General features: G+C 45.2%; 1 protein-coding gene across 2 annotated transcripts; it reads right to left on the bottom strand.

Annotated features, from left to right (window-relative positions):
* On the bottom strand, window positions 1-27,253 carry arhgef6 (Rac/Cdc42 guanine nucleotide exchange factor (GEF) 6). 2 transcript variants are annotated; one of them, XM_062524847.1, is made up of 22 exons: window positions 26,968-27,252; window positions 25,668-25,751; window positions 23,233-23,317; window positions 20,008-20,129; window positions 19,318-19,549; window positions 18,813-18,883; window positions 18,409-18,503; window positions 18,221-18,316; window positions 16,265-16,387; window positions 13,186-13,324; window positions 12,982-13,041; window positions 11,301-11,447; window positions 10,210-10,296; window positions 8,656-8,737; window positions 8,217-8,332; window positions 7,782-7,967; window positions 6,603-6,623; window positions 4,557-4,647; window positions 4,176-4,265; window positions 3,706-3,805; window positions 3,185-3,239; window positions 1-3,080 (listed from the first exon to the last, which is right to left on the bottom strand). In XM_062524847.1, exons 1-22 carry the CDS (start codon window positions 27,130-27,132, stop codon window positions 2,958-2,960), a joined length of 2,370 nt encoding a protein of 789 aa, XP_062380831.1. In that variant the 5' UTR covers window positions 27,133-27,252; the 3' UTR covers window positions 1-2,957. The 2 variants fall into 2 exon arrangements, with proteins under 2 accessions (XP_062380831.1, XP_062380832.1); XM_062524848.1 differs by lacking the exon at window positions 6,603-6,623 and having other exon boundaries at window positions 26,968-27,253.
* Window positions 27,254-27,511: the final 258 nt, after the last annotated feature.

Below are 27,511 nucleotides of genomic sequence, written 5' to 3' on the forward strand. Positions count from 1 at the left end.
GAGTTTTTTTGTTTTTCAGTTGAACTTTTATTAAAACAAAACCCTCATTGAAGTAAAGCAAAAACAAGGTCACCATACATATAACAATGATAATTGCATAGAACATAATTATAGCAAATAATACACTCACTTAGGTCTGCAGACATGGGCACTTCAAAAACAAGATGTGAATCTACATCATAAAAATCTACATACTTTGAAATGATCTTTAAGGCTATCTGAAGCAAAAAAAAAAAAAAGACAGCATGCAGAAATGAGTACAGGAGCCAACAGGGACTCAGTTGAGCTCATCATGAGTATTTGGACATGTCATTGAACACAGCTTTATTGCTGCAGTACGCAGTATGTCTGCCAAAGCCACCACATGCTTAGCAATACCAACAGTCTTCTATTGCTTTGTGATAAGACTGAGCTTACACTATCCCACTCCGGAACACATTTGAGTGAGACCGCCAGTGTTTGGATTTTAGGAGGCTCCACACTAAGTGCTTTTCCTGTTCGCGCAAGGTCATACACATTCCACCACAGCAATCAGCTTTTTAATTGCACTGATATTCAACAGTCGACTGGTACCTGCCACTGACTTTAAATGAAGTCTGTATATATATATAGGTTGGTTTTTCTTTGCTGCACAGTGGCTTTTAACCAAATTGCACCACATACAGAGATCCTTTCTTCCATGGTCATCAAGCCCAGCTGGATGGGAGTACACTACTGTTCAAAGGAATCACACACTTCGCACGCAGACGACAAATAACTTGAGTAATTTTGTAACTGCTACATGTAGAACTAGTTCAAACAGTATGTTGTAATGTGCAGCCAGGTTTTCAGAGTAAAAGCTGAGGCAGCGCCTGTCTGAAAGGCCACGAGACGTTAGAACACCAGTCACGTTGTGAGCAGACAAAGAGGTGGCGTCTTCAAATGGTAAATCTTAACATACTGTTTGACTCTCTAATTTCCTGTCCCCCCAAAGATCCGTGTAATACCACATTAAGACAATTTCGGAAGTTTTTGGCATCTTAATTATAGCATTCACGCCCAGAGTAATAGTACCCATCTTTAAAAACAAACAAACAACAATTCAGGTGTTCCCGAGAGATGAACAGTAGTGTACACAAACCATTTCCTTATTTCAGGTAAATCGCCTCAATTCCTCCAGACACAGATGCTTCTGTTTCACAGCGATATCGGTGGAAGCAGGGCACCCACAACAGGGATCTCAACAGAAGGGGAAGCGGGAACAAAGAAAACGCAACCTTGTTTAGGTGCAAGCTGGTGCGGTTTTCCAGTACCATACACACCATTTCCAACAAATAGAGATTCATGAAAAATAAATATGCCTTTTAAAAATCGTACTAGCGGCTAGAAATGCTTGTATGTATAGTCATTTTCAGTAAGAAAGTATATAGCTACTGCCATAATATCTATAATTTCCATGTATATATGATATACGTATATATTTATATATATTTTAGATCTATAAGCCAGAATAGTATTAGATTTCCTATATCAACATTTTTTATGAGCTTAATATTATTATTATCCCTGATGGTTTTGGACTATATGATCACTCAAGATTGACCTATTAGCTAATGCATACCATAGAAATACTGTACATCCATGCTTGCACTCAAATACCCCATTTCGAACCCTCTGCTAATAACTCTGGGGAAAGTCATTTCACATGGAGATAGATTTTTTGTTTCTGTCGATAGTCAACTGATAGGTTTCACCTATTCACATTCACTCAAACACTTTGATTCTCTCTCAATTTCAAGATGGCCAGTCATCTTATGTCGACAATGTGCAATAACAAAAAAAGTCTGTATACATAATAGTTCATCTTACTCATCTGAGTGTTGATGTGTCCTTTCAAAAGAGAAAACCAAACCAACCACACCCACACAAAGACACGCACACACACGCACACACGCACACACACACACACACACACACACACACACACACACACTCCTATTCTCAAACTTTCCTTTTGTACAAAGCAAAAGGTAATAGACAAAAGTGGACAGCAAGAACACTATATGGCTAAAGCATTTTTGTCCATCTCCTGGCTAGGAAGTCAGCATGCATGAAGACCCCATGTTAGATCTAGGATGGCTTTTTCTCTTCCTGCAGTAGAAGTGCTTAAAGGAGCCCTCCTCTGACCAGGATGATCACAGTGCTCACAACTTGCATGCAACTGTTGCGTTAGCCGGTTTGTCGTTGGGCTAACTCTTATTTCAGCGATGCCATGTCCAGCAAGTAGCGCATTGGGATTGTTCCAGCAAGGGGCGTGAAAAAATCGGATCGTCCAGCACGACTAAACAAAGACTCCTCTGAGGTGTCCAAACTGGGGTCCTACCAGAGTAGTCCTGCAAAGAACGACTCCATTCCAGTCCTGTGGGCTTTCTCTCAGGCTTCCACGGCATTCTCCATCTTGGACCCTTTCACATTTCCTCTAGCACTTGCACCGTTTTCAATCAGTGCCTTACCAACTGTTCTCAACAGGACTTGAGCTCAGATTGCAAGACAGAATACAGACTTAGGAAAGATCCTCAGGCCTCAATAACCACTGCTATACATGCTTAACCACGGGCCTGCTCCATAATATGTGTCCTCAAAGCCAAAACCATTCTTTTCATCTGGCAGCATGTTACTGGACTGAAGAAAGTAACGTATATACGAAATGTTCAGACACACTCAAGCATGCACAAAGACATATTCTCACACACACACACTCAAGCATGCACAAAGACATATTCTCACACACACACACACACACACACACACACACACACACACACACACACACACACACACACACACACACACACACACACACACACACACACACACACACACACACACACACACACACACACACACACACACACACACACACACACACACAAAGCTGGTTGAATCTGCTGAAATGCTGATGACACGTGTAACATTCCTTAGTGGCTGCAGTCGTCCCAGGCGAAGTCGTTCTTCTGCTTGGCCAGCTTGCGCACCATCCGCTCCAAGTCCCTGCGTAGCTTCTGCTCCTCCTCCAGATGCTGCTTCATCAACTTGCTCTCCTGCAGCAGAGCCAGCACAGCAATTCCACATTAGCACACCTAAGGCCACCGAGGTGAATTGAACACTATAGGGTCTCGGATGGAAAGGAAGACGAGGTCTGTACCTTTTTCAGTTCATGGACCTCATCCTTCAGTGCATACACAGCATCAACTAGGCTTCTGTGGAAGACGGGACAGTTTAGTTCCAAGAACAAGAACATCTAAGCAAGCCCTCTTAAAAGGCGCTCTATGCGATGTTACATGGTTTCTAAGCGCTAGAACATTTTTGTCACATACAGGAAACATCACTTCACCATCTGCTAGCTGCCTGTGCCCTGAATACACTGAAAATCGTGGTCTCTGTGGACAGCCCAGGCTCTAAAAACAGCAACAAAAAAAACCTGGTCCATCCTATACCATAAAAACATAAACTGTTCCAGCCAATCACTAATGAGATGCGCGTTTAGTAGAGTTTCAATTACATGGAAGTGACAGAAGTGTCGTTACCCAACATCGCTTAGAGCACCTTTAAATATCTAACTCATCAAGTCAGGGTATTTCAAAAATGGTCTAAATTCCTTCCGAATGTGAGAAATACAGGTGAAGGCCATTATCATGTCAGAGCTGGGAGTCGTGTGATCCTCACTTCTCCTCCGTCACTGTCTGGCCATTGCTCTTCATCTCCTCCACTATGATCTTCTCCTCCTCTGGCAGCAGGACCTGTGGGATGCTCTCTTTCCGAACAGCTACAAAAGACACACACACACACACACACACACACACTTGTTACCAACTGGATTGACACCTAATTTCCTGCAAACTGTCACACATATTGTGAAGAGAACCAAAACAAAACTCTTGTGGCTTCCAAAACTTATAATAATGTCTAACCAGTGGAATTAAACTGGCTGTCAATCAAAACCATAGAAATATACTGTAGTATAAACAAACGTTATCTCCCTGCTTCTTATTTGTCTCCTAGCTCTAAAAAAGCGTGGCCGAATACTGTACCTGGCCAAAAACCAGGTGGCTAATAGTATGGGTGTATAGTATAGTATAGTATAGTTGGCTAATCTGTTACACTGGTAGTACATGCACAGTGTGAGTGTAGTGTACCTGTGGTGGTCTGGTGAAGGCTGGCCCCTGTGCAGTATGCTTCGATCACCTTCAAGATCTGAGCGTCCTCCTCTAGAGCTGCTGCTGTGCCTGCACACACACACACACACAGAGACGCACAGACAGACACACACACAGACACAGACACACACACACACACACACACACACACACAGACACAGTCACACACACACACACACACACACACACACACAAACAAAACAATCAGAGGGACTCCCAACCTGTGCAGATGCAACACCTGCCTGAGCAGCAGCAGCCACAGCAAAGGCTCCTGAGACTGACTCATCGCTCTGACTCTAGACACTCCATGACACAGGTGGCCTTTCAACCAAACGAGGGTTTCAGGAGAGCTGCACTTACTCTTCCGTTGCGAGTGTTCATCATCGGACTGCTTTCTCTCCTTCCTCTTGGGGAGGAATTTCTTCATGGGCCGAGGGCTTTTACTGGAGTCCTGTGGAGGAGGGCATCAGGTTCACACTGAGCAGACGCAGCATCAAAACCACACCAGAGCTCAGACAAGCCAACGCTGCTTTTCCCCATAACACTCTACTGGAACAGAATGTCAACCCTTCCAGGACAGCAGTGTGGAAAACAAGCCTCCAGCCAGTCAGTCAAACTCACTTTGATTCATGTGATCATACAATTCGTTATTGAGAGCTGCATAATGCATATTAAATGCTAGCTAAATAAATGCTGTATTACAGTATGGTAAACATTTGTTAATATAAAGAGTTTCATTTGAACACATTATGTGTAGTTATAGACAATTAGACTTAATTGTCAACATAACTCTTTCCTTAAACCCATCATGCTCTTGATTTTTTTAGGAGGTGATGGTGGAAGTAGCTAGCTGGACATTTTTAGCACGGATGTTTCACACTTTTCACACTTTGTCTCAATTCTATGTAAACCTTTTACAAATTAGTCAGTCTTTTGGGCAAAATGCACAACCACCAAAACCCTTCACACTACACCCAAATGTGACTCATAACCATAACCATAACAATAATATACTCTCTCTATTAACACCACTTTTGCTGAGGGTTAATTACTGACTAGGTGAGGAATTCATGAATTTGAGGGGGTGGTGACTGAATGCATTATTTGTATCAAAACAATGCAAAGTACACAGTTTTGCTCACATTGTCTACTGAAGTAGAACATGTGAGAAAATCAATGTGGCATTGAGACAAGTGTGAAAACGATTGTGTGAACATGTAAAATTCTATTATATTAATATTATATTCTACAATAGAATTGTACAATTATTATATATTCATGTTATTTCATGATTAGTTCTCAATCCTCATCAGTGAAGGTTTTATGGAACGAGACTGTAGAGGCTATAGTGTGTATCTTTATGGAATAATACCAAGCCTACTCAGGCTTAGTACTAATAGTTTTATTGTTAAGTAATTGGAATTATAGATTGGATTGCGTTTTTGCCTGACAGTGATGAATGACAAGCTGTTCCCACATTACTTTGGTCATGGCCATAATGCAGAGCATGACCCAAAAGCTGTTCAATGTTATAGTGCATCAACTGGACAAATGTCAAGATCCACTATTCCATGGAGGGGAAGAAACAGGAGGGCCTAACACACAGTTAGTTTAGCCACAGCACTGAGCCCTGCACAAGCCACATATAGGCACAGACACACACAGGAGCTTCATCTTTCACATACTCACGCATTCACATGGACACCCACATACACAGTCACTGTGAAACTGACGGCGATGCACTGTCAAAATTGTCCTGTTGACTCACTGACTGTCACCTCATTGGCCATGTTTTAGTTGAGCTAAACAAGCTGGTAAATAAGTGACACCCACACACACACAAACACACACACCAACAAAATAAAAATAGCACCAACAGTCTCACTGGAATCTTGCTCTTAAGGTTTGTCCTTTCCTTTTATAGACAAAAGGAGAAACCCTCAAGTTCACTTTGGTTGTGAGAGTCACCACATAAACACACACAGATGCAAACCACACCAAACCAGTATCGCTCCCTTCAGAAAGGGTGGCAACCCAACTCAGAACATTTCCAGTAGCACTAAATAGAGGGCGAAAGAGGATAGGTGGGGGGTGGGGCTTCTGTGTAACTGGGGGTGGTGGGGGGGGGGGGGTCGTTGGCTGAGATTGACATCTGTGGTGTTCAGTTTTAGGTTGTGATGTGATGAGCAGGGGGTGGGAAAGAACGAAGGAGCACAACAAACAGGAAACAAGCGACCTGAGCAAATCTGAGGAGGGCTGGGGGGAAGGGACGGGGTAAAGCAAGCATGCAACGAGCACAGTGAGCACAAAACCACACACACACGCACACACACACACACGCACGCACACACACACACACACCGACTCCCACATAAGACAACAATACACTCACAGATCTACCCTTACCTTCAGGATATAAGACATCCTCTACAGAGGCCGGAGTGGAGAAAGAGAGGGAGGGAGAGAGAAAGGGAGAGAGAGAGAGAGAGAGAGAGAGAGAGAGAGGGAGAAAATCGGTGCATGAAAAAAATGGGATGAGAAAAGACATGGTGGAGTGAACAGTGCATTCCCAGGCAAACCTAAAACCCTCACACGGATGATTTGTGATGTGACTGCTAAGACATAACGAAATTAAGAGAGAAAGAGAGAGAGAAAGAGAGAGGTGGAGAAACAGATAGACAGAAAAGAGAGACCCATGCATTTCCTTCCAGGTGACCTGAAACTCACCCTATCCAGATGTTCATCTTACATTGCTTAAAACCTGATGCCATGATTGCCACTATGCCTATATGAAACGCCTGTATTTGCTTCAATGAATGCTCAGTGGAAAGAACTAATGTTATGCTCCTATGAAGGTAACTAAAAAGCCAAGAGACTAATTTTGGCCTAGCTAGGACTGATGAACATGTGCTAGCTTGATAACTGATGTACTTCTGGCACCATTCAGCTAGAAACGTTGTTCTTGCATATCAGTGGGGGGTTGAATCAGATTGAAACCTCAAACATCTCTCCACAGCGAAAGTGGGAGCACCCATCAAAGTATTGAAATGTTTTATCTTGCAACAGACATTGCACTATTGCATCATTGCAACAGGAACACATATTTAGCACACAACCGCCTGCTTACAAACAGCTGATCACGAGCCCAGAGAGGAGTGAGGTCTGATCTGATGCTTTAGAACACCCACCCGTCCCCAAATGGCTTCCAACTGACACTAATCTGCTTCACCGCGAGACCAGCAGTTCAACCAGAGAACACAACAAAGGTTGGAGATTGTCAACAAGAGACATACATACTCGGTGCGCTCTAACGGTAAATGCTAATTTCCGTCAGAGACCCCAGACAGCACTCAGAGAAGAAGTCGTTTGTAGCTTGACCTCAGCGCCTCTCTCTTTCTCGCATGCTTTTTTCTCTCTCGCTCTCAGGGACTGCCAGCATTTAGTCAGAGCTCTCACACACTCCCACACTCTCAACAGGTTGATGACCACGGCATTTCCCCTGTTTCACGCCAATATACAGTATGTGTGTGTGCGTGTGTGTGTGTGTGTATGTATGTGTGGGTCTGTAAATAGAGAATGTCGTACCTCTTTGTAGCCCAGGGCAGCTGAAGGTTTGAGGGGGGGTGCGGGCCTGAGGCAGCTGAGGGACCAGGGCTTGGGGACTTTGGGGGGCTCCAGGGGCCCTCGATTGGCCACGGGAGTGCTGAAGGTCTGCATGTGGCTTTGGTGTGCCGGGCTCCCAACCATACTCATGGGCTTCCCATCCCCAGCCTACGAAACAGGTAACACAGCAGAGCCAGAGTCAGGCACAGTTCAGTTGCAGGATTACTCAAAAAGCCAATTCCTACTAATCCGAAAACAAAAACTCCGCCGCGCTTTCTGTGTAACTAGCGGTATGACACTGATGACCCAATTCAAATGGCATGCCCCTCAGTCCCTTTGATGTGGCACTGCCACGGTGAGTCAGTTTCCCCTGGCGAGTGAACTGGTTCACCATTGTTTATTGCCAGGACCTCTCACCTTTAGAATGGTGCCCACCGGACTTCCTCCTTTGGTGAAGACGTGCAGGTGCTCCAGCCACTCCTGGAGCTCCTGCGGGCTGCTGCAGAACACCGTGGTGCGCTCCACACTGCCCCCTGCAGGACAACCAACACCGACGGTCAATGTCCAGGCATCAGCCACCTACGCCACACACGCCTCATTTGCGCACATTGTCTGTGCATCCAGCTCCCGCTTCAGGTAGGACAATGGGGAGTGCGTCACCAGGCCTTCAAGTGTTTCTCCATTCACTTGCTAAATGCTAAATCAAGGCTGTTATGCAAACGTACAGATTCAGTGGTCCTAGCGTGGGGCGCATTTGAGCTGGCATGCAATTTCAGAGGATGTAGAATGTGCGGTTGGCAGTCTCTGGTGAGATAAAATCCACCCAGTGAGGGTTTCAGTTTTGGGTATTACAGACCTGTGATCTCGAATGCGTAGACGCCGTTTTCGGCATCCTCGAGCTGTTTGGATACGGTCGTGCTGGATAACGGCATTCGTCCCTGTGGTGGACAGACAATGACATGTCAAACTGGTATAAGAAAATCTGCCTTGGATTCAAAAGTCTTGAAAGGTTTGGGCAGCAGCTGCTGAGCCACTTCAGATGACCGGAGAAGGCAAATAACGTTTTCAGACTTCTCAACGCACAGCATCAACACCACAGTCAGCACCTTCAAAAGTCTTAAAAAGTTTATCATGCACACTTTCTATTTGAACACTACAATGGTACGTTGTAGATGTCTGGAGCTGACTATGGCTCTGACGACGATGGCTAAAATTACCCAAGTGAAAATTTAGCACAAAATGTGTTAATCGTCAGCATAACATTCTGAAATTACATGTTTCGGTGACAACTCCTCCTGTGACAAATCTCGATAGGTGTAAAAGCAATTTCATAAAATGTGTCCTGCTGCAAAATTCATTTGCACCACCGCACCATCCCATGGCCCAGCAGCAGGGCCTGGCCTCTATTAACAGGAGGCTGGGACATGTGGGGGGAGGGAGAGCAGCTCGTTGGGGCCAGAGCGGAGCTCCCAGCACGTCTGCCCTCTAGTCCCGGCTCTCACATCTCACACCAGGCTGGAGCTGGAGCCCAGCCAATCAGCCAGCAGACCTCTCGAGGCAGCCGTTAGGCCCCTTGTCTTTGAGTCATCCTCCTTCCTCTCTCACTTTCAACTGAACGGCAGGACTTTGCTACCAAAGCAAAACTGTTTAAGCCCATTATGCTTCTAAATTGTTGTCTGATTTGCTTATTTAGTTTTTCATATTCTGTAACTGTCATATTATCAGGTCTTATTTTGTGAGCCAAATGCTGATTTTTAGCCTAGCATGCATTTCTTTCACTCTTGGAACATTCCTACAAAATGCCCAGATACAATACAAATTCCCTAGTCATGAGGTAAAAAATACACAAGTGGATTTTGGTATGAATATAGGATAACCATAGCCTAGAAATCTAGACGCCCCTAGCGGCAGCAAATCTAATTTCAGGGTAGTCTAGCAACTCTCCGTTTGACTTGGGAGCTGGGCTCAGGCAGAAAGCCCCGAACCAATCACATCGTGTATAGAGTCGGTGGGTGGGCTTAACATAACGATGACTGGCATGCGACCAGAAGTTGCGACCGTTACGTATCCTGCTACTCGAAAACAAGAAGATGATTTGTTTAGCGCTATCATACTGCTTGGAGAGGGAATTTGAAAGACAACTGTTTATCCCACCCCTCCGATTGAGCCCTGCCTATGGTGAGTTCCCAGACCCTACATCTTGATGTGGAAGAAAATGTAGAATCTTTAAAGCAACACAAGAGTTTTTTGTACCTTAAAATAATGTTTCCAAAATAATTTCTGTGGTTCATCAACTTGTAACATACTCTACCTTGTCTGTGGACATTGTTATTTGCTGGATGTGCATGTGTGTGACAGAGGAAAAGTGCTTTAGCGCTGCTTTACGGAGACTGGGTGTGTGGACGCTCACCTGGTAGATGAAGCCGCTCATGCGGGGGCTAGCGGAGAGCATGACCAGCACGTTGGGGAAGAGCATGAAGTAGCGCTCGTCCCTGTCCTGCAGGACACAGCACACACAAGAGAGCCTTCAGACTGGAGGAGAGCAGGTGCGTCATGCCTCATCACAAAACACCACCACATGACCACAAGGAGCTTCAACACACACATGTGGGAGCACAGGTAGAATCCACACCCACACACACACACACACACAAAAGACACACACATTCCACACACACACTCACATCAAACAAAGGTCAATGCACTTCAAATGACGTGTGTGAAAAGTCAGGGCCACTTTGTTCGATGAAATATCCTACCTTTGCTTTTGTGTGCTTTTTTTTTTTTTTTTAAAGAAAACCAAGTGATAACTATTGGGTTGGGCAAAGAGGGGAAAAAAGAGAGGGAACACATTTGAATTGAGTTGTCAGGAACACAGAGCTCGAGACTTGTGTTAGTACACAACTATCAGCCTGAACTTTAAGCGTTCTTCCTTCTCTCCTAAGCCCCAATTCCAGTCAGACACTATCTGTAGTACCCCTACTCCGGGACACAGCTATAGGGGGTGGGGTTTCTGTTCTATATTTGGCTGGCAGTAGGCTTCGGCATGGTAAATGATGAGCTTGACAGTCACTTTTTCCATTTTCTGTCAGGGGGACTTCATCATCTTCATTGTTTCAGTATGACAATATACATCCTATACTAGGACACGTTTAGTGTCACATTTCAGAGACACAGTGCTGTCTTGTCCAAATAAATTATGCAGACTTTTTCAAATCCCGCCAAGCAAACTTCTACAAAAAAAATAACTGTTTGCTTCCTTGGCATGTTCCATTCACCTGCACCTCAGTAGCACTTTCAGTGCCATGATGGGGCGCAGACCACAACTGCTGAGTGTGTGAAAGTTAACAAACACACACACACACACCAAAGGACCTGCTGTGGCAACCACGTGTCTGCGAAACAGCCTCTGTGGTCGGGTCACACCATGTTTCCCTCTCCCTGAGATTCTGGGGAGTGGGCGCGCGCGTGGGTGGGGGTGTTTGCACGATCGGCTCTCACCTCGCTGCTGCCGCTCTGCACCTGCACCTGGGACATGTAGGACACCTGGCCCAGGGACTTCATGCTGTCGCCGTCCCAGCCCCGCACCGGCTCCGACAGGATCTGCAGCTCCAGGTTCTTGCGCTTGCGTAGGTCCTGACACTGCGTCTGTGGGCCACAGTAGGCGGGAAGTGTTTTACATGTAAGGGAAGTGTTTTTCATAAGTGATAAAATCGTCTTATACCCATCACCATAAGACAACGGAGTAAGATCAATGATCAAACTAAATCAGAACCAACATATACATTTCAGGGAGAACAAGGTTTGCAACAAACTGCAATACTGCAAAACCAATTCAATTTTCAAATGTGCCAAATTAGTTTCAAATGCAGTCGTAATACCAATAATTATCCAATAATCCAACTGGTCCCAGAGTCGCTTGTTTTTCCCGTAGAAAGTAAGAATCTCGCTTTGAATGGCAGTTTTGCTATTCAGAACAGCAGATAAGAAAAGTGTCATTCTACTACTCATTTGCTCCATCCACCTAACAAAATGATATATTTTTTGTGGAGGCCTGGCCTATTCTGTTTAACGGTATTATTATGTTAGAGTTTTTGTTCTACCCTCACCTTTGTTTTACTCTGAAACAAAGGCGATGGTGAAAAGGTTTACAGGCTATGAAAGCTGGCTGGCTTTTTTGGGCCCATGACATCAGACTTAACAACCGAATGATCAACTATTTACCTGACTAGAACCTACTAACTGTGCACCTAATGAACTAACTTACTGGATTTAAAAAGCTAGACAAAGTGCTCTCCATCAATCTTAAAAGGGTTTTACAGTGCACAAGAGATCAAAACAAATAGCGATGGTCAAATGTTTCATATCACTCATGTACTGAACGATCAATTTTTCCATTGGTGGAATGGAATGGATTTTTTTTGCTTTGCAGTCATTTCATAGAGCTTGGCTGACCATGTTTGAATCCTAGTTTGAGACATCCCATGAGTGTTACAAGAGAAAGGGCGGGGTTCCCCCTTCTTGACAGGAAAATGCTACAACAATGCAACCGCATTACAGTTAAAAAAACAGAGAAAAGAAACTTAGGTGCGCAAAGGCCAATTTAAAGAAAGTCCTTCCAGACACGTACAAACTTCCAAGCAGCCCAGAGACAAGTGATTCACGCCACCCTCTGTCTGACGTACCCTTCTTCCAGCTGATAAAGAAATGATGTTCTTTTAACTAAAAAAAGGGTATAGTCCACACCTCCACTCCTTTCCATCTGGTATGGAACAATCAATGAGGGAATCAGTTTAGAACGTTTTGGATACAATTACTGTATGTCACCGTGTCTCATTTTTTCAGTGCATCATTTTTCAGTATCCCAAAAGGCTTACTGGCAATCTCACCTCTTGGCCTATCATTTGTACTCTACTAAAGTAGTGCAGTCATACTACACTGTCTGTGTCAACCTTAGTATACACCTACAGGTCAGGCATAACCCATATAACATGCAGGCTTCATAGTGTGACTTCATAAATGACTTGTCTTGTGCATTAAAGTGAATTCTCTTGTGTCAATAATTCAGGTGGACAGACCACATCTCCAGAGGGCAGTTAGGCACTGCTGTCTGGAGACCGGTCACTTAGCACAGAGCTGCAGGAGATGAGCACAGGTGTGTGAGCACGGAAACTATACGCACCACGAGGTTCTTGAAGGCAGCGTTTGCTTTCAGGATGTCACTGTAGTCAGGATGGGCTTCCTGAAGAACACAAGAGCATCAGCAATTCAGTGAAATTACAACAGGATGTCCCCATACACAACTTCATTCACAGAGAACTTGAACAACTCTCTTTAGAAAGTCCCATGAGCAGGGGGTGGGGGTGGGGGTGGGGTTGGGTCTCACCTCCACGTGTCTCTCCAGCTCCTGCAGCAGGGTGGGGTACTTGTCCAGCCTCATGAAGGGCTTGCTGAGGCTGGTGGTCAAGGTCAGAATCCCTGGGCTGCTGGCCCCCTGGCTCTCCATGAACTTGTCCAGCTCCTCACTGCCAATGCACATGTGGGGAGAAGCCGATAAAGTCAAACCCACAGACAAAAGCTACTGATTTGACTTGATTTGATTCGATGGGGGACTGGATAGAGGCATAGTTTAAAAGCATGCAACTGTGTCACTGTCTTACTGAAAGACTATGAACTGAAATCTGACAACACATGAGCTTGTCCCCTTACTCAGCATGCCCAATGATCCATGCCACTGGGATCACCATGGCACCACGGCCCTCACTTTATATAGCTGGTTTTACCCCGAGTGGAAGATGTAGCATGTACTGCAAGCATGCTTTTAACAGATTTAAAAAATGCACATTAGGCATTTTACTGCACTGGTTAGAGACGACCACTTCTTGGAATAAAGACGTATAAAGAAATGTGCTGACATCTACTTAAAGCAGCACATGACACACTTTCATGGACCACTGACCCACCACAATGCATGCTGATCAATTACATTACAACAGCAATAAAGGCGGCTTGCATCCAACTACAAAGGGAGCTACTGAAATGTAAGATGTTAAAAACATAAAACCTGTAAATTGAGATTATATCATATCAAATGAGGCTGAACTTTTCATTAATATTCAATTGGTGTTGTTGCAAACACTTAATTACTTAATTATGCCATGCATTAAAACATACACATACAGTATAACATCCTCACTGTAAGGGTTGAGGTTACCAATGTTGCTTGCCAAGCACATTGTTCTCTAAATCTACAGGCACCTAATTCACACTTGAGCAGTGCCATCCACTATGAGTATTAACAGAATAACAGGCAAAACTAAGGGCAACTAAGGAGAGAATTGCTTCAAAAACGAAAGAAAATGTAGATATGAACCCTACTGGTTAAATCAATCACCACATTTCCACAGATGTGAAAAAGTAAAAATGAAAGTCATGTGAAGGTATTAGCCCACAACTGCCTTGGCAGGCACACAGCATCTTGCACCGTCATATAATAAAGTGAACTCCTGAAACGGGAGAGACGCTGGGTCATTTACGGTGTTCTAGCCCTCTACAGAGAGTGAGCGGAACGAGCCGCTGCAGCAAAGGTTGCGAGTGGGAGGTGCAAATGAGCATGCATAGAAATCACAAGTGCGTCTTCCTTGCCTTGTTCAGCCTGTAAACCACAACTATAGATATCCTGCTCACTGAGCATCGGCTTCCTGTGTTTGTGTGTGTGTGTGTGTGTGTTTGTGAGTTTGCTTGTGTGTGCGTGCTTGTGGCTTGTGTGTTTGTGCGTGTGAGTATGAGTGTGTATGTATGCATGTATTTGCATAAATACTTGTGCTTGTGTGTTTGTATTTGTTTATGTGTGTGCGAGAGAATATGAGTGTGTATGTGTTTGCATGTGCTCGTGTGTTTGTGTGTGTGGGAATATGAGTGTGTATGTATGTGTATGCTTGTGCTTGTGTGTTTGTGTGTGTGTGTGTGTGTGTGTGTGTGTGTGTGTGTGTGTGTGTGTGTGTGTGTGTGTGTGTGTGTGTGTGTGTGAATATGAGTGTGTATGTATGTGTTTGCTTATGTGTTTGCTTGTGTATGCTTGTGCTTGTGCGTTTGTGTGTGTGTGTGTGTGTGAATATGAGTGTGTATGTATGTGTTTGCTTGTGTGCCTGTGTGAGCGCACTAATCCTCTAGCCTGTCCGTTTCTGTAGTGAGGCTGTGCATTGCCACACACAGACGGCCTGGGTCATGGATAGAGGAGAGGGAAAGAGCCGCTTCATTATGACAGAACAAAGGCCCCATAGAGAACACGTGGCCCTGGCGAGCATGGCAACGGCTGCCGAGGGGATGGCATGCTGGTGGCGAGCGCCAGCGCGCTCTTAGAGAGAAAGAAGAACGAGTCCACTTCAGCACTTCTGTGGAAAGGCACCGAGGGCGGCGTGGGCTGGTGACCACTGGCCTCTCAGATACGGAGTGAACTGCGGCCGACCGGGAGCTTCTCAGCGCTCGGGCTTCCGCTGCAGCTTCTGGGACTCTACAGGCTGGTAGAGGTGTTGGGCAAGAGCTGCCCTCGGGTTGTCTAGAACAGGATGCTGTTGCTGTGACAAACAAACATCCTCGGGGGGGAAAGTGGCGTGCGCCCGCACAGGTTATACTATGGGGAAATCCTGACACCTAGTGGACAGATTAAAAATAGCAGATTCCATTCTTTTTAAAAAAAAATTTTTTTTAAATACAGCTCATCCGTCTTTTACATTTAGAAAGTCTACTTTCTGGTGCATGGCTGTCCCAGGAAAGAGCTGAAGGTGGACACTCTGTATTCGTGTTCCCACCACACTACAACAGACACATCTACAATCAAGAGCACAGAGTTCAGTGTGAGCTGAGCCCTAATGTACAAGTGTGAGACACTAGGGTGTAATATCACAAGTGAAATCTCACAATCTCGGTTCATCTCAAATAAAAGCGGAACTACTGTACAGCAAAACTTATCATGCCACTGTGAAGCCATGAGCTGCTCGTTGGCAGAGGCACACTATAGAGGAGACAGATCACTGAGGGGGGAGGAATGAATGGGCTCTGGAGAGTCTGTGAACTGAAGCCATAGATGACAGATCTGTAACTGAAAGTCCTGCTCTGCATCGCAAAGAGACAACCAGTAAAGGCATAGATGCCGTTTCGCCTCAACTCAGCATTATGTTGTCATTATAGCAACTGCTGCACAGCGCTAAAGCTTCAATAATCTCTTAAAAACTACCAAAACATATTGTTGTTTATTCGTTTTAAATGGTGATTCAAGATCTTTAAGGTCTGTATAAACATTATATGGAGTCATATATCTCTCCCTATTCAATATAGACAGGCAGCTGCCTGCAGACATTGCCAAGACAGCTGTACAAGTACAAGTTAGGATGATCAGTACGAGTCATCCCTGTGCTTATGTGACAGACTTGGTTGAGTGAGTGTTGGCTTGTGTGAGCACTGACCTGCGATCAGTGAGCACACAGACAGCGGAGGGATGGCTGGAGCAGTAGGACAGGTACAACGTGCGGATCTGGCACATGAGGTTGAGATAGCAGGCGCCCAGTCGCTGCTGGCCCTCTGGAACCCTGAAGGGGAGGGGAGGGGGTGGGAGGAGGTCAAAGGTTAGTTTGTATGTCAAACAGCCATCCAACTCATCAATGACAATAATGGCTTGCATTTAGGCATCACTGTCAGTCATGGTTATGAAACACAGTATTACAGAAACACATCACAAATGCCATCACTTAATAAGCCAGAACACCAGTGTTAACGGCTAATGCATCTATAATGCATGTTTTCATTTGAGTGCTGGGATGGATTTCCCTAGCTGCATTATTTTAATTTCATAAAAGGATGGATGGGTTTGGCACAGCACCAAACAGCACCTAGGAAACAAGCACACTGGCTTTGTTGTTGGAATGTTCCAACAAAGAGGGAAATGATTTCTTTTGAAAAACTATTGATAATGATGTAGGGCACATCAAGTGGACAGGTATACCTGGCCAACAGGTAACATATGTTATTAACACCTTTGTGCTTTTGCATGTGGTTTTGAAAGTTTATGTACTGGTCATCATCATTTCCCTAATTCAACAGACAATGTGTACACAAGCAGTTCCTTATCTGCACCTTATGTACACCGGCTGGCTGTGATGTCAAACTAAACGCTGTTCACCTATTGTAGCTAGAACAACGCATGTTATTTCTCATTAACACGACCATAGTAACGTTTTTTTTTTCCCCTTTCTGATTTCTGGGCAACAATCCCCAAGACACTGAAACACTGGGGCACATGCAACTGGGTGTGCATGTAGTCCCTCTAGAGTGATGAGGAATAGAAGCTCGCTCATATACCTTACCAATATGACCACCGGCAGAGGTGTACTTGTGCAATGCAAATACAGGCGTACATTTAGGTGTCACCAAAGAATATTTTGTCTATTGTCACAGACCTGTCTTAGTGGCGGAGTGCACACAAGATAGTGATTATGACTATGAATGTGGCTTTAGTTTCAATCATTGAGCACCCAAAGAGAAAGTTGTGGTTTATACGGAGTTAAAGGAGTAGGAGATGGAGAGACATTGAGGCATGTAAGCCACAGACTTTGAGCTCGTTCCGTTTTCCATCAAGCGTTCATACACAGTATTTGCAAAAAGGGCAATCACTGCACATTAGCCTATTAGACATACAAGCAAAATGGTGTCGTAAAATGTGTCGAAATGTTAGTCTAGTCTGTTTGCACCATTAAAGACTGCAAGTGAGATCAGTGTGCTCCAGTCTCCTTCCTGTACGATTCTCCTGTCCTGGTCCTACTGAGAAGCACCTGTGACAGCAGATGACTAGGATTGATGCGCAGAGTTCTTCATTTTAACAAGCAAAATGGTGTATCTTATACTGGAAACAGAGGGTGGGAACGTAGCCTGTCAATACAGAGGGAGCACTAGAAGCAATAGCCTACAAGACCTTCTATTATTCTCATATTCTCATGATCGCCACGCATGAAGTTGAGATTAGTTTGGATAATGATGTGAAACCTCTCTGAATTAAACATATAGAAATTCAACACGTTACTTGAATGACACAATGACATATTTATACTCTTTTGGACACCCTGCCATGACGTGTAATGATTTGCATCCAATATGGCCTCTGTATTTTGGCCTACTGTCCTGCTTTGTTTTTCACATAGGACAGCAGAATGCCCCATTCTTATGATAAAGGGATGTTTGCATTTATTTGCCGATAGACAGATCAGAATTTAAGGCTGGTTGCATGTGATTGGTTTCTTTAAATTCACTTCAACAGAGAGGTCTCTCCCATTTCAGAGTCCCCGCTGAAGGCCTGGCGAGGGCTACCTTCCCTTTATTGTCACTGCGAAACCCGCACCCATAGAGTCAAATGTGAGAATAAGGCATACTTGGTGCACTCTTCCAGGGCCACACAGAGTCCTTGTTGAAAGCTGAGGATATCCTCCAGGTTCCCGATAAGGGTGGCACTATCTGCACTGGACAGCCTGGAAGAGGACAAACACACATTCAGCCTGAGTGCCCCCATTTATCAGCGTGGAACAGTAACTCAGCTGAATGGGACGGGGCCCCCCCTCACTTGTCGCTGGCCTGCAGGGGCCTCAGGTAGCAGCTGAGCACCGTCTGCAGCTCCTTCACAAACTCCCGCTCGTGCTCCAGGATGTCCTGCACCACCTGCCGCCGCAGAGGAGGAGAGGAGGAGAGGAGGAGAGGAGCAGGAGAAAGAGGAGGAGAAGGAGAACATTCATCAACTCACAGATGGGCGTGGGCCGCCACTCAGTCATATCGCTCAGATCACACTGATACTTGTGTTTCACAGCCCTGGGGACAGGGAGAGGGAGAAGAGAAAGAGAGACACACACAGACAGAGACAGAGGACAGACAGAGAGAGAGAGAAAAAAAGAGAAAGAGAGACAGAGAGAGACAGAGAGAGAGAGAGAGAGAGAGAGAGAGAGAGAGAGAGAGAGAGTGACACACACTCACCACGCTGTAGTAGTTCTTGGTTAGCTGAGGCACGTCAAACCCCTTCACAGCCTTGGGGGAGACTGGTTTGTCTGGAGAGAGCCAAGTGCAGAGGAGTAAATGAGCAGTAGTGGCAGTGGCACTCAAAGAACCTATTGTGTGCCTCCGAGCCCAGTCCATCAGCTTAATGCACTGCCCACACACAGGGTGGCTCGGGCCATCCAGTCCAACTATACTCTGTTGTCAAGAGCATTCAGAGCTTTCACACAGGTTCACTTCAACAGCTCTCAAGACATTCACCATTCATTACACCCTTATCCACAGTGCACTGGAAGGTTTTAGGGCCTACTGGCTACATCCACTACTATGCACACTGCCCACTCAAAACAAGGCCACAAAGACAAAGCCAAGGAAGTAAAGGGGTGAAGGAAAAAAAAAAAAGGAAATGACACAATGTCTACTGCCCAAATTTAGAGTCCTAAACATTAGGTCTGGTCTAGACACCCCTCCGTCTGCGGCAACTCACCACAGGGCTTGATCTCGCGCACGTAGTTGCTGGGGAACCAGCCGGTCCTGCCGCCGAGCGTGCCCTCCCACCAGCCGCCCTCCTCCTGCCGCGTGACGTGGATGAGCTCGCCCTTGTTGAACGACAGCTCGTCCTCGTTGTTCTGCTTGAAGTTGAAGCGGGCCTTCACCATCAGCTGACCGTTTCCCCCGCCGCCGCCGCCGCCTCCACTGCCCCCATTCTCAGCCATTTCCTGCCCAGTCGCAGAGAGAGGACACCCCTCAGGTCAAACACATCACTATGCCATTCTGCAAACTCACAGCTAATACACCACTCACACAAAGTCAGGGATATTTGGCTTTCAGTACTTTCAGTACTTTCTGTCCAAAGGCATTCACCATTCATTGAGCAGATGGCCTTACCCACCGTACTTGCCATACTGAAACATTACATTTCACCCGAAAGCCAGATATCCCTAAGTTTTCTGAGTAGTGTATGTTGGGAATAGCTGTTTGGCTTCTCTTGGATAAAATTTTTCTCATCCAGTTCAAGCGGAAGAATAGAAAAATTGTGCATGTTTTACCAGAGATCAAGCCATTACAGTTCTTTATAACGCCTAATTCAGCAAGTGGCCTCCGGCTAACTACATGCATAAGGAGATGTGACTGAAACCAGATGCCCAAAGGCTAATCTGAAGAACCGTTTGCTCACCACTGCTGGCTTGGATTGTCTGCGCAGGGACCTGGACCTGGAGGCCGACTGCGTGTGTGTGGATGGGAACTGGCTGCCTGCTGATCCGCTAGACTGTGAACATGACCGCTCCGTGCCTCGATCTGTGAAAAAAAGGGAAATAAAAATAAACAACAACAAAAACAATGGCTGAATCCAGCAGACGGACGTTTCTACCCCCTCCTCCCACGGTACCCACTGTCAGGGCAGAGAGGCGGAGTGCAGCCAGAGAGAGGTTACTCAGGGCCACTTGCCTGCTGACTATGGGTGCAGGTTTCCAGTTCACTGGGATTTCAAATTGACTGCACGGGCTGTTATTTGCCAGATGTCCTCCTGGGGAAAGGCAGCCCAGATGTCGACGGTGCCTCGGTTTTCACCTCATCTCCTCCAAAACCCCCTAACCCCCCCTCGCCCCCCCTCAGAAGTCAACTGCTGTGCTCACGCAACCTCTGCTTGTGGGAGCACCTGTTCTCTGGCCTACATCACTCAAGCTGAAGTGACCAAGGTGCTAAGGGTTGATGGCTGGGAATCTGAGAACATTCCTCTCCTTAGAGCACTTAGTGAAGAACACATCCACACCGGGCCCCGATGAGAGGACACTGAGCCCTGATCAAGACATGATTTAGTGGGTTTGTTCTTCAAAAACTATATTAAATGTTTTTTTCTTAAAATGAGAAACAAACACAAAAAGGCAATACACTCAATCGGCATCAGCCCATTTAGGTATTTCTATGATTTTCAAACAATCATTATCCACTTAACTTAATACGTCTAATATCATAACATTGAAACATTTCATGAGACAGAGATCAAAATGAGAGTAGTTTACTGAGTCTGACTTATGGATTTATTTCAAATATACAGCAAAAGAGACACAGAAAAACCGATCAAGGTAAGCAGCCATGGTGCTCCAGTATGCATGTAAAACGTACAGTACATACTGATCTTTAAGTGAACCATTCTATCTTGGCTGTCCATGAACCTATAATTTAACATGGGGTAATATGTGGTCACTAAGAATGGTATGTGAATCAACTGACTGCTTGGATTTCGTGGCTTGTTTTTTCCTTTCTCTCTCTATGTGTGTGTGTGTGCGTGCGTGCGTGCGTGTGTGTCTACAGTCTGCTCAGCGCCTTGACAGAACTCGGCTCGGCGGGGGCAGTGCGTGCCTCCTCCTGGCCCTGTTTTCTTGGGCGAGTCAGAGTGAGCCTCGTGCCGCCTCACTGCTCCATCATGCACCATCAGCGCTGGCCGCTCCCGCCCGTCCTCCCCTGCCCCACACCGGGCCCTCGCTCATCCCCTCCACACTCCCACAGCCACCCCGACAAGCTGGAGGGCTCTGACAGCACACCGCTCACCCAGCTCCACAAAGGACCGGATCAACGACGAGCGACATCCCACTATGCAATTAGAGCTGTCAGCGACGGTGGTTTCATCCTCTTCCAGTGACTTAGGCTCCCACTACAAAGGAAAACACGGACTGGGAGGAAAATGTATATCAAAAAATGCCTGTTTCAAAATCCAACCTAATACTCCAAATTAAATCTGCACCAGGGGCAATTAATCTGCTCTCACTGACAGGGAAGGAGCTCCACTCTGACATCTCCGCTTAATCTCATTTCAATTAGGTGGGCGGGCAGTCAAGCTATTTATATGTATGTTTTGATCACCACCACATGGAAAGGAGGATTAGCATGATATCCAATTAGAGGACAGGACAACGACACCGTCACCGCTTCAAAGGCAGCTGTTGTCCAGGGGTGCTCGGGGCGGTTCAGGGACTTCATGGTTATGGATGGGGGAGCCGAGTGGTGAGTCACCTACTGTAATCTCAAGCAGCCAGGACTCAACTGACAGCGAGCTCGAGCTCGAGCTCGCGCACAATGCGCCCATTTTTCTGGCGGAGCTGAATGGGCCACTTCAGCAAAAACAGCCTAATTCAAGTCTTCCTCAAGTCTCCTTATTCAGGCGCTGGATGGAAGTGCCTTTTTGGAGAAGCAGGGGTTGGGGTGTGGCGGGGTGGGTAGCGCTCACAGATCTCACCTCAACCAATGACGAGTGGTGGCTACAGGGCATGGTATTTTTCCCCCTCCTGCGAGCAGCAGCAGCTGGCTGCCTGGACAAGCCCTGGTGGAGCGGGGCTCTGTGGAGCCTGCGGCGGAGCGCACATCTGCTGGATTAGAGCATCCAGTGCAGCACAGCGTGTTACGCTGCGTCACTCTCCACACAAACAAAAATAACACAACAGGCTGAGGTGGCGGCTTCGCAGTCGGCAGGGGCATGTGACCGACATCACAGGAGTCAGAAGGGAGTTTGTACAACTTGATTTAGTTTGCGTAGCTGCTTGGCTATTCCTCCAGGGAATGGTTTCAAGTGAAAACTTGTAAGAAGCCGCGGCATGTGACTTTCGCCTATGAATGCATCCCGGAGGCTACAGGAGAATGATTCCGATCCTGATAAGGACCAAATGCCTAAAACTAGCAATGAGCAATGAGTATAATGATTCACACTGCCATTTGGAAGCAAAATATAGTCACCTCAACATCATATGCTGTCACCTATATCTTTAACTACCAGTTGATACTTGTATTACCTCTTCAGCCATAAAATAATACACTTTGCCTTACATCTCATTTCGACACATAAAGCACTCTTTATGTTGGCTGGGTAATATACAATGTACAGGACTGCGTACAATAAACAAAAACAGTCTGGGATTCATCACTGCAGTAAGAAACTTTATGTAACATCTAGATATTTCATTTTCGTATTACCAAACACAGGCCATGGACTGAAGAAATCCCATTTGTTGACTAATAAATACCAATGAGAGACGTCAGGTGATATAAGACCCTGAACGAAATTAACCATTTCACCAAATGAATAAGGTCACATGCATATGATTTGAGCAGTACATTCTTCTTCCCCCCCGACAGTAACTGCATTTTTTAGCCCAGCATGTCTTGACAAGTAGCTGCAAAGATTACAAACTGCAGTCAATGGCCAATAGAGAGCAGCTTGTATCTGAAGGGTCCCACTGGGAGTTCAGCTACTCCCTGGGACCGTCCTGACAGCCAAGGTCCATCCATCATTACACCACAGTGCCACTGGACACCAGCCTAACGCACGTGAATCATTCACATAAACACACCGGGGCTCATTATGCTGTGATTTGATAGCAGTTCTGAATGACAGCTGAAGACCTACCCTGAGTGGCGATATTCACTGCCAAAAGTGTGGTCAGGACTTTGCCAAAATTCTCCCCTGTGTACAGGTCCTCTGGATCAAAGCCCTGGGGAAGATAAAATATTGGTAAATATTGGAGCTGTGTTTGTCTGGAAAAAGGTGACTGCTGTTACAGTATACAGAATACACAAGACAGGATAATGAAGCAGAACAAAAGTCACAAGCTCTTCTGGTGTAAGTCCAAACAATCAAACTGGTCTAGATCTGAGAGACAATCAGTGAAATAGGAACCACTGAAGTAGTATATATAAATACTTAGAAATACAGACGAAAGCCAAAACAAACCAGAACAAAGATGGCTGCCTTCAAATGACCCTAGTTTCATACTTTGTTTTATCCAAGTAAGAAGTATGATTGGATGAACTGACCCCTTCTGGACATTGGGCACAGACAGCTATCCTCTCTCCTCTGGGGAATACGGTTTCACATTTGAAATAAAACATCTTAAATACAGAGTTTGGTGCACTGACCCCAGCACTGTGTGAAAGCCACAGCTGTGGATCTGAACTTGGACTGGGGAAAGCACAATGACATAACTATCAATGCATCATCTCTCAAGTCAAACTGGTCTCTGAGATTTACAGTGTCCATGCTGATAACTTCATTAACTCTACTTGAATGGAGCAAGGTGGCATCTGAAAGTTAAGCAAAGCCATTTAAATGTTATCCTTTGCATCAAAATGTGAAATCGCTTCACTGGCTGAAATGAGACATTGTTGTTGCTTGTCAGAGATATGTATAGATTAGATACTTGACTAGAAGCTTGTAGCCATTGCTAGGCTGCTTCCTGTTTCTGCTGAAAGTCAGCAGAAGTGAAAGCTGTGTGACTGAGTCTCTTTGTCTAGGCACATGACTCGTCTTCACCATGTGTTGGACACAACTGGGGAAATTAAACCTTATGCAAAACATGCTTCAGTTAGCCTCATTTCAATGGCCAATCCACTATTGCCAGTTAGCCTCTGTGATAACTGAGAAGCCCCCTCAGGAATGCTGCCTCAATCTGGCAACAGAAAAACCACATGCCTCCTTGTCAACATGTCCAGTCAGATGACAGCCCCTACTAACAGTTTAGAAAGGTTTCCACGGGTCCAACCTAGGAGTTCCCTACACTTCACTTGATTTAACGGAGAATGTGATTCTACTTTTAACTTCACTGCTGGAAAATGCTTCAGTGTGGGACTGATGGATGCCATCTCTTCAGGCAAAGATCCAGGTGCCTCTCTTTCAAAGGGTCTCACCAAGCAGTGCCTAGCTGAGCACAGCTGTCTGAGAGGCAGATTTTCCAGCCCTGGTGTGTCTTCTGCCATTGACCACTTCTCTTATAAAACATCAGAGGAACCATGCCCATGGTCACTTACTGTTTTAAAAGATGCCTTTGGACTCCTAACTGCTACAGATTACAGCACAACCACAAATTATGGGGGAGATCTGAAAACAGGAGCGAGAGCCCTGCCTCTCTCCTAAACCAACCATCACCACCACATGTGCCCAGTTTCCCTTGCAGCAAGATGGGATCATGATTCAATAGCTTTTTATAATACTTGCATTTCCTCTGTGCCACAAGAAGTGAGCAAGGCCTTTCTGTGCTATGCATCTGTCCACTTCTAAAGCCAAGCCCATGGATTCAGGCAGAGAACACCAAGTTCACAATATTGCAAGTTTACAGTGCAGAGCGCAGCTCCCACTGAAAACACATTCATGCATATTTGGTCCAAGAAGATGGAGGTTTTATTAGTGTTCTGTGTGAGGAGGGTGTGGCAGCACATGGTCCACTCCAGAGACTTATCAGGAAACAGTACTGTGCTTGTGTTGGGTATGTGTCAGTTGTGGGCGCACACAGGCATCTTGAGAGACGCTGGAAATAACTCATTATAGGACTGCGTGAAATACACGACTTCATCTGATATAACTCTGCCAACATATCAACTCAAGCTTACAGAAAACAATAGATGTTTATATATTGCAATAGGCATGTCTATGCAAACAGTCTATATCAGTTGTAGCTGTTTAACACATGAGGTGAGTGATCTAAGAAATACTAATAGTAGGCCTGCCAACAAAAAGAACTGAAACATGTATGAACGCAGAAATTTCATCTATGCTCAACAATGTGCTAAAAAGAAAAGTTAACAGAAAATGCAAAGCTTTAATAAGGTGAGGGCAAGTTTATAAAGAGCTTGATCTTAAGAAAAAACCGTAAAGCATTGATCAAGTCAGGAGCATGGCAATAAAGTAAATTACAGTGAGATATTATATCAGCAAACCTCTACAGATAAACACAAGCAAATATTGGACACTGCATGTAAACGAGGGAAATATACTCAAGGTCTTAACCACATAGCCTTAGCCAGCTAACTGCTGGAGTTGGAGTTGTACAGCAAAAGAGCATCACTTACCTCAATTTTCAAAGTGGAACATCCTTTCAAAAACTCTCGAATGTTGGCAATACAGTCCGACTCGTTTCTGGGATCTGGGCAGTACTAAAAACAGCGTTAAATAATTTAATAAATAATAATAAAAAAGCACAGCACCTCTCAAATAAACAAGAATTTAAGAGTCAAAGTCGCCACTGGGACAGAGCGAGAGATATGCAATTGTGAGATGCATCCACCCGACATGTTTCAGAAATAACACGCTATGCGCAAACAAATCAAGATAATTTTGGATTGCCCCACTACATGTCCCGACCATACGGTTGTTTGGCTACTCTCTCCCGCATCTCCACCACTCGTATCGATGAACTGTCGCACCAGGAAGAAAAGGTTCAAGAGAGGAAGTGACGATAACTTCACCACCAGCACGCAAACTGAAACGTCTAACTTATACAGTATTTTAGCCAAACACAAAACTTTTTCCACTATGAATTAGATCAGGACAAATACCTGTTCATAATAAATGACATTGTCATGTGTTCTAATTGTGTATCACTGTTTGGATTATAAAACTGCGGTGTCAATCTTCTAGAGCAATTTTAGTGAATATGCACATCCGTGTTAGGCCTCTTAAGTGCACAGAATTCACCCCTATTATTGACTAAAATAATGATCAAGGCTCCACGAAAGGGACCCTTCGCTTTTGCAGTCAGGATTGGCATGTTTTGATCTCTCCCAGCGGTAGCCTAGTGTCCACATACAGAAAAAACAACGGGCTTTGACTACACCCACGTGCAGATAAGACCGAAAATGATCCTTCTCTGCTGAACACCACACGTTCCACCTTTTTGTTTGTAGCCTAATGTTTACACACACACACACCCTCATTTAAGAAGTGTGCAACCCGCAGACAGCTCAATGAACATACAAACTGATGCATCAGACACGTATGTTGTTCTGTACGAACTTTGACAAGTGAATTTTTGCTTCCTCTGCAGATTGCGGAACATCTTTTTGTCCTTGGGACAGGAAGTGTTATAGAAATAGAAGTTAAACATTCCGTGGCGGAATGTATAGGATACTCCATATAGGCTACTCTGTATTTATTCAACCATTGTGCAGTTAGTGGAATCCCAAATGAACAAAGAACATACCAAATTATACCCGAGTTGTCGATCCTAACTTTACTCGCTGGGGAAATGTAAACATGTAGGCTACATCACGTGCCAGGTATTACATAGGTTGATTAAGTTAATGTATCGGTCATCCCAGACAACGAATTAATTTTATTTTACAGAATTTGAGGTCACTAATAACTGCTTACCTTTGGGTTCGTTCCGGGTAGAAGCCGTTCTGTGAGCTTACACAAGACGACCCCATCTCTCAAACACGATTTCAGAAATTCTTCTGGATCGGCAATGTTCTTTTTAGGGGAATTCAGTACTCCTAATGATATTAGCCACGTTACGGTTTGCTCCTCGGGATTCATCGCTTTTGCAGGCCCGACTGTTCATGAGATACAGCTGCCCGAGCAGCAGCGAGTTTTGCGCGCAGTTAGGAGGCAAAGCACATCCGTGACACTTCTGCTTTTTTTCTTTTTTTCTTTCTAAGGGGTTGAGGGCTCACTCCCGCTTGACAGGCCACCCACATCCATGCGAGTATCTTTGGTCTAATAATGCAACAAGTGTTTGACACACGACCTCACTAGCTCGCATCCCTCAAGCCTGCAGCATCTCCATAGCAGAAATGTAGCTCAAGAGGATTATGCCTGGTTTAAGACAACCCCTGAAAATAGTTTGCTGCCCAATTTCCAATATGATGCATTAATGTCAGCAGTCAAAATGTTTAGCCAAATGGAATTCAGAAAT

This window comes from Sardina pilchardus, chromosome 21 (genome assembly GCF_963854185.1).
Source record: "Sardina pilchardus chromosome 21, fSarPil1.1, whole genome shotgun sequence".
Taxonomy (NCBI): domain Eukaryota; kingdom Metazoa; phylum Chordata; class Actinopteri; order Clupeiformes; family Clupeidae; genus Sardina; species Sardina pilchardus.

What these genes read in the sequence shown, in the direction of transcription:
- arhgef6 (XM_062524847.1), bottom strand. Translation starts at nt 27,132, where the DNA reads ATGAATCCCGAGGAGCAAACCGTAACGTGGCTAATATCATTAGGAGTA. An exon ending in CCCCTGCAGGCCAGCGACAA is followed by an intron (nt 18,317 to 18,408) that starts GTGAGGGGGGGC and finishes GTCCTCTTCCAG; the next exon opens with GCTGTCCAGTGCAGATAGTG. An exon ending in CCTTCACCAGACCACCACAG is followed by an intron (nt 3,806 to 4,175) that starts GTACACTACACT and finishes TGTCTTTTGTAG; the next exon opens with CTGTTCGGAAAGAGAGCATC.